The 13038-nt window shown below is 42.0% G+C and overlaps 1 protein-coding gene across 1 annotated transcript in view; it reads left to right on the forward strand.

Annotated features, from left to right (window-relative positions):
- The window catches only part of LOC125483107 (mRNA-capping enzyme-like), a 37463-nt gene that overhangs the window by 23010 nt on the left and 1415 nt on the right, over positions 1 to 13038 (forward strand). The window contains exon 5 of the mRNA XM_048596727.1: positions 12573 to 12679. Within this exon, the coding sequence (XP_048452684.1) occupies positions 12573 to 12679 (107 nt within the window). The remainder of the gene's footprint in view (positions 1 to 12572; positions 12680 to 13038) is intronic.

Consider the following 13038-nt stretch of genomic DNA (forward strand, 5'->3'; position numbering starts at 1 on the left):
GCCGCCTCGTGCTCCCACGAGGAGCTCGAACAGTTCATACACTTCACTAACACCTTCCACCCCAACCTTAAGTTTACCTGGACCATCTCTAACACCTCTCTCCCCTTCCTGGACCTCTCTGTCTCCATATCGGGCAACCACCTAGAAACCGATATTCATTTCAAGCCCACCGACTCCCACAGCTACCTAGAATACTCCTCCTCCCACCCACCTTCCTGCAAAAATGCTATCCCCTATTCCCAATTCCTTCGCCTCCGCCGCATCTGCTCCCAGGATGAGGCATTCCACTCCCGTACATCTCAGTTGTCCTCGTTTTTCAAGGACCGTAACTTCCCCTCCTCGGTGGTCGAGAACGCCCTCAACCGTGTCTCCCACATCTCCCGCACCTCATCCCTCACACCCCGTCCACGCAATAAGAACCAAAAAAGAATCCCCCTCGTCCTCACGTACCACCCCACCAACCTCCGGATCCAACGCATCATCCTCCGACACTTCCGCCATCTGCAATCCGACCCCACCACCAAAGACATCTTTCCCTCCCCACCCTTATCTGCTTTCCGGAGGGACAACTCTCTCCGTGACTCCCTTGTCCGCTCCACACTCCCCTCCAGCTCCACCACACCCGGCACTTTTCCCTGCAACCGCAGGAAGTGCTACACCTGCCCCCATACCTCCTCCCTCACCCCCATCCCAGGCCCCAAGAAGACTTTCCACATCAAGCAGATGTTCACCTGCACATCTGCCAATGTGGTATACTGCATCCGCTGTACCCGGTGTGGCTTCCTCTACATCGGGGAAACCAAGCGGAGACTCGGGGACCGCTTTGCAGAACACCTACGCTCGGTTCGCAACAAACAACTGCACCTCCCAGTCGCGAACCATTTCAACTCCCCCTCCCATTCCTCAGACGACATGTCCATCCTGGGCCTCCTGCAGTGCCACAACGATGCCACCCGAAGGTTGCAGGAACAGCAACTCATATTCCGCTTGGGAACCCTGCAGCCCAATGGTATCAATGTGGATTTCACAAGCTTCAAAATCTCCCCTCCCCCTACCGCATCCCAAAACCAGCCCAGCTCGTCCCCGCCTCCCTAACCTGTCCTTCTTCCCACCTATCCCCTCCTCCCACCTCAAGACCCACCACCAGCTCCTACCTACTAGCCTCATCCCGCCCCCTTGACCTGTCCGTCCTCCCTGGACTGATCTATCTCCTCCCTACCTCCCCACCTACACTCACCTTTACTGGCTCCATCCCTGTCTCTTTGACCTGTCTGTCTCCTCTCCACCTATCTTCTCCTCTATCCATCTTCTATCCGCCTCCCCCTCTCTCCCTATTTATTTCAGAACCCCCTTCCCCTCCCCCATTTCTGAAGAAGGTTCTAGGCCCGAAATGTCAGCCTTCCTGCTCCTATGATGCTGCTTGGCCTGCTGTGTTCATCCAGCTCTACACCTTGTTAGCCTAATATTTATAGGGTGTTTGACAGTGTCAGCACTGTTTTTATTTATTCATTCATGGGATGAGGGCATCGCTGGCTAGGGCAGCATTTATTGCCCATCCCTAATTGCCCAGAGGGCAGTTAAAAGTCAGGTATGTTGCTGTGTATCTGGAGTCACATTTAGGCCAGACCAGGTAAGGATGGCAGTTTCATTTGCTAAAGGAGATTAGTGAACTAGATGGGTTTTTCCAACAATCATCAATGGATTCATGGACATCATTTCTCTTAATTCCAGGCTTTTTTTAACTGAATTCAAATGCCACCATCTACCAGGGTGGGATTCAAACCCAGGTCCCCAGAGCATTATCCGGGTCTCTGGATTAACATGTCCAGCAATAATACCACTAGGACATTGCATCCCCTTCATTCACTATCATCAGTCTTCTAAATCTGATGACAGTTTCAGGAGTTTGCACAATGCAGATTAATGCAAAACTCCTGTATAATAAGGCCTGTCACTCATTGCTCTGTCACAGACTGTGACGTGAATCATTCTCCCCTCCCCTTACCCCACACCCAGAGATAATAAACAGTGAAATCAATTGATCTGGTATTTCCTCTGTTCTTGCATGTCATTAAAAACCCGTAACATATTAAGCATTGTTCAGTGAGAAATAAGTTGGTTTTTTAACAGTGGTTGCAGTAAGATTTTCTTCTGAACAACTTCTCTGGTTCTGAAAATTAATTGCATTTGTAGAATTTGTTAGCTTTATCTGTTATATGATGTGAGTAGCAATAGCAAGGTCAGCATTTATTGCCTATCTGTAATTGCCTTTGAGAAGATAATGGTGAGATGCCTTTCTGAACCATTACAGTCTAAATACTCTTAGGAAGGAAGATTTTGGATTTTGACACTGTGACAGTGAAGGAATGTTGATATAGTTCCAGTTCAGGATGATGTATGGCTTGTTGGAGAGCAAAGAAGTGCTGGTATCCCCATGCGTCTGATATTTTGCAGTGGCAGAGTAAAGGTTCTGGGGTTTGCAGTGCAATGAAAGAAACTTTGTTGAGTTATTGTAATGCATCTTGTAGGTGGTACACACAACTGTATTGGTTGGGCCTAGGGCACTTCCTGGGGAGCTCCTGCAGTGATGTACTGGGACTGAGATGATTGACCTCACTTTCTGCTCTGCTTGGTATGACTCCGACCAGTGAAGGGTTTTCTTTGTGGTTCGCATTGATGTTAATTGTATTAGTAATCCTGATGCCTCATTTGGTAAAACACTGATTTAATCTCAGGATAGTCACTCTCACCAACTCTAGAATTCAGCTCTTTTGTCCATGTTGGGATAAAGGATAATGATGTCTGGAGATGGGTGACCCTGGCAGAACCCATACTCAGCATTAGCGAACATGTTAGTAAGTAAGTTACTGAGTTAGTGCCTGTATGTCAGTGATGGAGGGCATGATCATTAAAGGTGGAGCATCAATTAGGCAGGCTCCTTTGTCCCAGATGGTATTGAGTTCCCTGAGTGTATATTTATACTGATTTAGCCAAGTGGAGAGTATTCCATCACATTCCTGATTTGGGCCTTGCAGATGGTGGACATGCTTCGGAGAGTTAAGAGATGAATTGTTTCCCCACTGATTTCCCAGCATCTGATCTGATCCTGTAGCTACAGTGTTCCTATCACTGTTCTAGTTTAGTTCCTATTCAATGGTAATCCCCAAGATGTTGATAGTTCAAGATTCAGTTATGGTAATGTCATTGAATATGAAGGGGAGATGTTAGATTCCATCTTTTTGAAGATGGTCATTGTCTGGCACTTGTGTTATGTAAACGTTCATTGTAATGTTGTCCAACTTCTTGTCGGTACAAATTCTTCATCAACAGCATCCCCACTTCTTATAGAGGGAAGTGAAGGTCATTGAGAGAAGGTCATTGAGAAAAGGACATTGAGAGGAGCAGTTAAAGATGGTTGGGCCTAGGAAACTTCCCTGGGGAATTCCTGCAGTGATGTACTGGGACTGAGATGATTGACCTCCAACAGTACACTTTCCATTATGCTTGTTATGATTCCAACCAGTGAAGGGTTTTCTCTGTGGTTCACATTGATGTTAATTGCATTAGAGCAGTCCAGAGAAAGCTTACTTTAATGATTCGGGGATGAAGGGCTTCTTTATGTTGGACAGTTTGTCTGTATCCTCTGGTGTTTAGAAGAATAAAAGATGATCTTATTGAAACACATAATAATCTTAGGGATTTTGCAGGATAGATGCTGAGAATATGTTTCCTCTTATGGGGGTGGGCTAAGGTGGTGAGATTTGAGCTCATTCCAGTGGACCATTAATCCGAGCCTCTGGAAAGCTAGTCTACTATCACTCTACTACCATTCCAAGTTCTCAACCTTTTAAATAATTATTTTTAAAAAAACATTCACAAGCTTTTTTTTTGCCCATGACATTTCATCTTCTACGTTAATCTCATGTATATGTCCAGGTCTTCATTTAATGTTTTGTAAAATTTGAAATGGCTTGATTTTAGTTCTCTTTTCCTGGTTGGCTATGAGAATTCTTTCTTGTGATTGGCTGCTTGGAGAGCTTGATGATATCATTGTAGCTCAATGGTAATCCCTATTAAACAGTGCTATAATTTATTGTATGTTGAGAGGATCAGAGGTTTTGCCACTGAAATCACAAGATCTCTCAGTGAGGTTTTCTTCAAGGTCAGCAGTGAGCACCCTTGCATTAACACTGACTGCAAAATCTGAACTAATATTTCCATATATTATTTTTGAATTTCCCCTACAACCATAGGCCATGTTCTCTGGTGCTATTAACAATTTGGCCTGTTACAAACTTGGAATTCCCTTTGAAGGCACACCATCATCACAAGGGCTTGAGTGATTCAAATAGAAAGCAATTTTCTCAAAGCTATTATGGAAGGGAAATGAAACCCATTTTACTATTAAGGTTGGGAAGCATGAGCTGGGAAATTATACAACTCAGCAAACCCGTCTCTGAATAAATGATCCTTACATGCACTATTTCAATTCCAGGTCAGACCGAATCAGGCCCATGAACCCCAAAAGCAATTCAACAATGCCACATGGATGGCCAACTGCAGAGGTGGACTTGTTGAAAAAAAAAACAGCTCAGTTCTCTTTGTCTCAGCCATTTTAATAGCTGTTAGGTTCTCAAATACTCCCTCCTTACACTCCCTCACCCCCACTCACTCCTCATATCTCTTCATGTTTTCTGTGCCCTCCTATGATTTCCATGCCTTTCCCATGCCCCAGGTGACTTACATACCCGCTTCATCATCCACATTGCCCACCCAGTATGTAACTACGCACAGAACCAATGAGCCATATAACTATGGCAAGATATGAAACAGCACTCACTCTAAAATCTGCCATTTAAAAAAACACTGCTGCTCTGATAGCTTTATAAAAGTGTCAGTCATACTGCCATTCATGGTTTCAATAGCAGAAGCTTTATTCCATTTCACACATCTTAATCTTGCTCAAGTAAATGTACAAATCTTATAAAAACAGTTTAAAGATAGAATATCTCATTATAACTTCAAAAGATGCAATAAAGACAGCATTCAATATTAGCATGAGTAAACAGATCCTTGCTGAGCTAACCCATTAATGTGACTTGGACTTCAGCCAAGCATTCATAACAAAGTCACCTGAGAACAGATCTCTGACCATCTGCTTCTGTTAATACAGTTGCCAGAGAATTTCATTATAAATGCTTCTTGAATTTGGAGACCATGCTGGGGAAAAGGGTATTGGAGGAGATATTCAGAGGACATAGAGGGCATGAAAAGGGCATTGGTGCTTGGAAGGGCATATATCAAATTTTTAAGCATGCATTGCAAAGATTTTTTGAATTCAGACTGCAGTTCACATTTCCTCTGAGGGTCTGCATGCCATAAGTCCTTAAGAATCTAGTGGAACTCCATGAAATTATGGATGGGGGTGGATCTGAGATGCCTACCCGGACAATAAAACTTGCTAGGTTGGGAGTGCAGCTGTGGGTATATTGCTTGCACCTTGTGCCAGCGAATATTGCTAGTGCTGGGAATGGAGGACAAGAATCCCAGGATTGGATCTCACCCACCAATTTTAAATGTCTCTGGAGTCAGCTTGGCCCTGCAAAAGCCAGCGCATTGCATCACTCACTTTCCAAGAATATGTTTTCTAAATGTTGCTAGACTTGCCAGAACTGAACCCAAGAGATTACTCAATGGAACAGTTTTCTATTTTGTACTCAGGTGTCCCAGTTTTGCCAATGCTGCCCTGAGAATCCACCAACTACATGTTAATTCTTTGATCCAGGGAATTCCTACTAGATTGTGTATTGGGTAGTGTCAGACTATAATTCCTGAGCTGTTCCTGCCAATGGCAGCAAAGAAGGTTTTCTGGGATCTGGTATTTCACTTTAAATAGTTTAAACTGCTTCTGGTAATCCCACTTCAGATTATCTGACCAATTCTAGTCATGTTCATCTGCATGGAACACTTTCAACTGCTAGTAAAACTGATTGGCCTGAAGGTGGACAAATCACCAGGACCAGATGGACTACACCCCAGAGTTCTAAAGGAAATAACTGAAGAGATAGTGGAGGTGTTAGTGATGATCTTTCAGGAATCACTAGAGTCAGGGAGGGTCCCAGAGGACTGGAAAATCTCTAACGTGACACCCTTGTTTAAGAAGGGAGTAAGGCAAAATACGGAAATTTACAGGCCGATTAGCCTAACCTCAGTCGTGGGTAAGATTTTGGAGTCCATTGTAAAGGATGCGATTTCTGAATATTTGGAAGTGTACAGAAAAAAAGGGCAACGTCTGCATGGTTTCGTCAAGGGGAGGTCATGCTTGACAAATCTGCTAGAATTCTTTGAGGAAGTAATGAACAGGGTAGACCAAGGAGAGCCAATGGATGTTGTCTACCTGGACTTCAGGAAGGCCTTTGACAAGGTGCCACACAGGAGGCTGCTGGGTAAGATAAGGGCCCACAGTGTTAGAGGCAGGGTGCTAGCATGGATAGAAGATTGGCTGTCTGGCAGAAAGCAGAGAGTGGGGATAAAAGGCTCTTTCCGAGGATGGCAGCCGGTGACAAGTGGTGTTCCACAAGGGTCAGTGTTGGGACCACAACTTTTCACTTTATACATTAATGATCTAGATGAAGGAACTGAGGGCATTCTGGCTAAGTTTGCAGACAATACAAAGATAGGTAGAGGGACAGGTAGTATTGAGGAGGTGGCGAGGCTGCAGAAGGACTTAGACAGGTTAGGAGAGTGGGCAAAGAAGTGGCAGATGGAGTACAACATGGGAAAGTGTGAAGTCATGCACTTTGGTAAGAAGAACAAAAGCATGGACTATTTTCTAAATGGGGAGAAAATTCAGAAGTCTGAAGTGCAAAGAGACTTGGATTCTCTTAAGGTAAACCTGCAGGTTGAGTCAGTAGTCAGGAAGGCAAGTGCAATGTTGGCATTTATTTTGAGAGGACTTGAATATAAAAGCAGGGATGTACTACTAAGGCTCTATAAGGTGCCGGTCAGGCCACATTTGGAATATTGCGTGCAGTTTTGAGCTCCATATCTCAGGACGGATGTACTGGCCCTGGAGCGGGTTCAGAGGGGGTTCATGAGAATGGTCCCAGGAATGGAAAGCTTAACATATGAGGAACGTTTGAGGACTCTGGGACTATACTCATTGGAGTTTAGAAGGATGAGGGGGGATCTAATTAAAACTTTCAAAATACTGAATGGCCTGGACAAAGTGGATGCTGGGAAGATGCTTCCATTGGTAGGAGAGTCTAGGACCCGAGGGCACAGCCTTAGAGTAAAGGGAAGACCTTTTAGATCGGAGATAAGGAGAAACTTCTTCAGCCAGAGAGTGGTGAATCTATGCAATTCACTGCCACGGAAGGCTGTGGAGGCCAAGTCATTGAGTACATTTAAACTGAGATAGATAGGTTCTTGATTATCAAGGGTTACGGGGAGAAAGCAGGAGAAAGGGGTTGAGGAACTTATCAGCCATGATTGAATGGTGGAGCAGACTTGGCGGGCCGAATGGCCTAATTTCTTCTCCTATGTCTTATGGTCTTATGGTCTTAGATTTGCCTTAAAAAACTTGATTTGCTATTTATTTATTAGCTTTAGAAAGGCCTCATTTCAAATTAGTGCACTTTTTCTTTCTTCCCAATATGTAAATCATCAATGAAGAACATTACAACAAAACTAAACTGTCAGAGTAAGGATCATGGCATATAATATCACAGAACAGCTCAAGGCACATCTATGTTTTATAAGAATCATTCTTTAACTTTAAGCATCTCTTAGTAAGAGAAGCCTTGACTAATTCTAACGTATTATAACAATTGTGGTGACGTCAGCAAACACCATGACTTTCTAATGTATCAGGTGGCTGGATGGAGGTATGGCCAGGCAGATGAATGGAGTGCAACTGCAATCACTAGTGGTTGCATAGAGCAATCATAAATAAAGTGCACTATAAACAGAGTACAAAAGTTGGGAACTTATTGAGAATGGGATTTTTTTCTTAAGCACTACATGAGATTTGTTTAATGTTTTAATTTAAATTAGAAGTTTGAAAATGATAAAATAACAATTGTCTTTTGGTAGCTGTTAATTGTCATTCAACTGTATTCAATTGAATAGGTGCTAATTACTGCATGAAGGAAGTTAAGTCAATACCTACAACTTCTGAGTAGCTCAGAAAATGATTGTAAACTATATCCACTGACACAGAGCTACTGTAGTAGGAGTGTATCATAAACAGAGCAAAAAGTTGGTAAGAGTGACAATAAGAGTCTGTGGACTTCAAGACTATCCTAAGTGCACAAATCTGCAGTTAACGTCTCCGCCTCAGTGCTCCAGCTCAGAATCATCGATTTGGAGACACTTTGATGCATAAAGGCAAGCGAGAAATATTTGGATCATCTGTTCCTGACTTCAGTCTCAATCGAGAAGTGTAGGTTCAGAATGGAATTGGTGTGCAGAAAGGGCACCATGGTGAGACAGAGAACAACAACCTGCAGAAACTAATGCTACCCAATAGGTACAATGCGATTGTTAGCTTTGAGCATAAGAACACTATTGGAAAGATAGCCAGAATGCAGATCATGGCTGAAGGCTGTTCAAAAAGGTTGGGAGAAGGAGGACAAAGGGGAATACAATGTGGCAGTCGTGGGAGATTCAATAATTAAAGAGACAGATAATATCCCTTGTAATTAGAATCAAGAACCCTAAAGAGCATATTGCCTACCTTACGTCAAGGTTCCAAAATCAGACTGAAAGGATATTGGTGAAACTGCAAAGGATGCAGTCATTGTGCTCCACGTTAGGACTAACAACATAGGGAGGTGCCATGAACATTAAAGAAATAGGAAAGAAACTTACAAGAATGAAATACAAACATGCAAAGAAAAGCGCTGTTTCTGCTGAATGAAAAAAGAGGAACTGCAAAGTGCAACAAAACAGATAGTAAGATCTGCAAATAATGTAGCAGTGTGAAAATGAAATTTCAAGGGAGGTGAAGTAATTATAAAACTATTTCATAATTGTTTTAGGGAAAAAGATGGTCAGGAGCAATGGGGCTCCCTTGAAAACTGATAATGGTGAAACTGTTGATGGCAATAAGAAAATGGTAGTCTTTTCTGCTGTTGAGGAAGGTTCCCAGACATTCCAAGGAAACATATTGAATCAGGGACACGGACTCACCAATATTAATAAAATATAAATAAAACCAAATCTAATAAAGAAAATAATGATAACAAAAATTTTATTGATCCCAGGGCCCTATGATTTTCACCCAAGGATTTTAAGGTGAGTGAGAACATTGCACATTACTGATCTATAATTTTGCAAAACTTGCAAGTCAGGAAAGTTCCCTTAGATTGGAAAGTTGCGCATGCCACTCCCCCATTTAAGAGAGGTGAGAGAGGGAAACCAGGGAACTGTAGGCCAGTTATTCGAACATCTGCTTGTAGGAAATTATTAATGTGTATACTTAAGGATAGAGTGACTCAACACCTTGAAATTTTTAGCAGATCAGAGAGAACCAGCCTTGTAAAGGATTAGTCTTGCCTGAAAGTCGTGGATAGAGAGCTGTCAATGGATGTAATTTATATTGACTTACAGAAGGCATTTGATGAAATCCCTCCAAAGGGAGTGTTTGCTGCAGTTGACATTCATGGAATTAAAGGCAAATTATTGAACTGGATTGGAGGTTGGCTGAGATGCAGGAAACAGAGATAATAGGCTGGCACTCCAATTGGTGTACTGAGGCTTCAACTATTTCACTGTATTTATGAACACCTTAAATACTGGAGGAGAAACCACATCTCAACATTTGCCAATGACACTAAACAAAGAAATATTAATAGATAAATTGGAAGGGCAAAACTATGGCAAATAGATTTCAATGTAGGTAAACATGAAGTCATCAATTTTGGACCCAAAACAGAGTGCTCACTAAATGGTGAAAGCCTAGAACAATGGATGTCAAAACAGATTTGGGTGCTTTCAGAAAATAGCCAAGAAGGCCATATCTAACAGACTAAAATAAAAGGGGTTAGAGTTCATAAATATGTATAGCTGGAACAAGCCTTGGTTATGGCATATCTGGAGCACTGAGCTGTTATGAGCTTCATACTTTAGGTAAAATTGGCCTTGGATGAAATGCAGCGTATAGATTAGTAGAATGATACCTAGAATCCAAGAATAAATTACAACGAAAGGTGACACAAACAAGGAAATGCTGGAAATATTCAGCATCTGTGGAAACAGAAATGCTTTTTTTGGTCTCTACCGATGCTGTCAGAGCTGCTGAACACCTACAGCTGTTGCTTTTTTTTTAAAATTCAGATTTCCATCATCTGCAGTATTTTGGTTTTGTTACATAATAAAGGTTGTGCACTGAGAAGGTTAAGGGTTGATTTGATCAAATGTTTAACGATATTGAGGAGAACCGGTAGGATATATAGAGAGAAGCTAATTCAGCTGACTTAGAAATCTGGAGGTAAGGAGCATTATCTAAGAGTAAGAGCAAACCAGGGAAGGTGGCTCAACTATGGCTAGCAAGGGAAGTCAGGGATAGTATTAAAGCCAAAGAGGAGACATATAAATTGGCCAGAAAAAGCAGCAAACCTGAGGGCTGGGAGAAATTTAAAATTCAGCAGAGGAGGACAAAGGTTTTAATTCAGAAGGTGAAAATAGAATATGAAAGTTATCTTGTGGAAAACATAAAAACTAACTGCAGAAGCTTCTATAGATATGTGAAGAGAAGAAGACTGGTGAAGACAAATGTAGGTATCTTATAGTTAGAATTGGGTGAATTCATAATGGACAACAAAGAGATGGCAGACCAGTTAAACAAACACTTTGGATCTGTCTTCACTAAGGAGGATATAAATAATCTTTCAGAAATTCTCGAGTTCAGGGGGTCAAGTATGAAGGAGGAACTGAAGGAAATCCTAATTACTCAGGAAATGGTATTGAGGAAATTGATAGTATTAAAACCCGATAAGTCCCCAGGGCCTGATAGTTTGCATCCCAGAGTACTTAAGGAAGTGGCCCTAGTAGTAGTGCACACATTGTGATCATTTTCCAGCATTCTATAGACTCTGGAAGAGTTCCAATGGACTGGAGGATAGCTAATGTAATCCCACCCTTCTAAACAAAAGGGAGAGAAATTGAGGAATTATAGGCCGGTTAGCCTGACACCAGTGGCAGGGAAAATGCTTGAGTCAGTTATTAACGATGTAATAGCTGAGTATTTGGACAGCAGTGATAGAATTGGTATAAGTCAACATTGATTCACTAAAGGGAAATTAAGCTTGACAAATCGTCTGGAATTTTTTAAGGATGTAGTAGAATAGGGTTAATTCAGCAGATGTTATGTATCTGGACTTCCAAAAGGCTTTTGACAAGTTTCCACACAACAGATTTGAAAGCAAAATTAAAGATCATGGTATTGGAGGTAATGTTTTGATGTGGGTAGAGAACTGGTTGGCACACAGGAAGCAGAGAGTTGGAATAAACAGGTCCTTTTCAGAGTGGCAGGCAGTGATGAGTGGGGTACCACAGGGTTTGGTGCTGGGACCTCAGCTGTTCACAATATACATTAACAATTTGAACAAAGGAATTGAATGCAAAATCTCCAAATTTACAGATGACACTAAGCTGGGTGGCAGAGTGTGCTGTGAGCCTGCAGCTAAGAGGCTGCAGGGTGACTAGGACTGGCTGGTTGAGTGGGCAAGTAGTTGGCAAATGCAATATAATGTGGATAAATGTGAGAGTATCCACTTTGGTGGCAAAATCAGGAAGGCAGATTATTTGCTGAATGGTGGAAGTTTAAGAATGGGTGAGGTGCAACGAAACCTGGCACTGGACTGGACGTAGAATGTTCCCGATGTTGGGGAAGTACAGAACTAGATCACAGTCTAAGAATAAAGGGTAAGCCATTCGGGACTGAAATGAGGAAGAATTTCTTCACCCACGGAACTGTGAACCTGTGAAATTCTCTACCACAGAAAGCTGTTGGGGAAAGTTCATTAGATATATTCAAGAGAGAGCTGGACGTGGCCCTTGCAGCTAAAGGGATCATGGGGTATGGAGAGAAAGCGGGAGTGGGATATTGAAATTGCATGATCAGCCATGATCATATTGTATGATGGTGCAGCATTGAAGGGCCAAATGGCCTACTCCTGCACCCATTTTCCATGTCTCTATGTTTCTTTCAGGTGTGAAATTTGGAAACACTTCTATACATTAATGATGGTTAAATTTTTGAGTTTTCTTCTGCAATTGGCAATTGATGGTGAATCAATTCTTACCTTTAAACTGGAATTCTTAGACTTTGTTAACTAAAAATCTTAAGCCATTTGGAGCAAAGGAAGATATAGAGTTAGATTTGGGTTACAGATCAATATTTACCTCATGGAATGGTGGAACTGATTTGAGGGGCTAAATTGGTCTACACACGTTTCTAAAGTTAGTCTGATAGCTCAAGAAAAAGAGATAGGAAAGGGAAATGTACACAGACAGTTCAACAGACATTGTTCCTTCTTTTTGTTAATTTGTTACATTTTACCTTACAGTCTTATACTAAAGAGAAGTGCAGATGCAACAAAATCTTACTTGACAAAATCTGAGCAACTTCTCAGAGTGGACGATCATGATTTCACAATGAGACCTGGATTTGGAGGTAAGAACCAACTTCCATCTTTGCCTAATCTTGTATCTTGCAATATTGTAAGACTAATGCATGCAGTTGACATCACCAGTCATATGTAACCACGGTTGGATTTTTCAGTTCAAAACGCAGTTTGAATAGTTAATAGATAGATGAGCAGATTAACACTTGAAAGAGTATAAAAATTGAAAATGAATTGAGTCTATGTCCCTCAGAGACTGGCCTAACTGTGCTTTCAAACCATGACTTACTTCTAAGAAGCTGATCACACTACTTTTGATGAGACCAGCACCACTATCATACACAAGGTGCAGGGCTGGATGAACACAGCAGGCCAAGCAGCATCTCTGCTCCTATGATGCTGCTTGGCC

The sequence above is a fragment of the Rhincodon typus genome, chromosome 5, assembly GCF_021869965.1.
Source record: "Rhincodon typus isolate 14 chromosome 5, sRhiTyp1.1, whole genome shotgun sequence".
NCBI lineage: Eukaryota > Metazoa > Chordata > Chondrichthyes > Orectolobiformes > Rhincodontidae > Rhincodon > Rhincodon typus.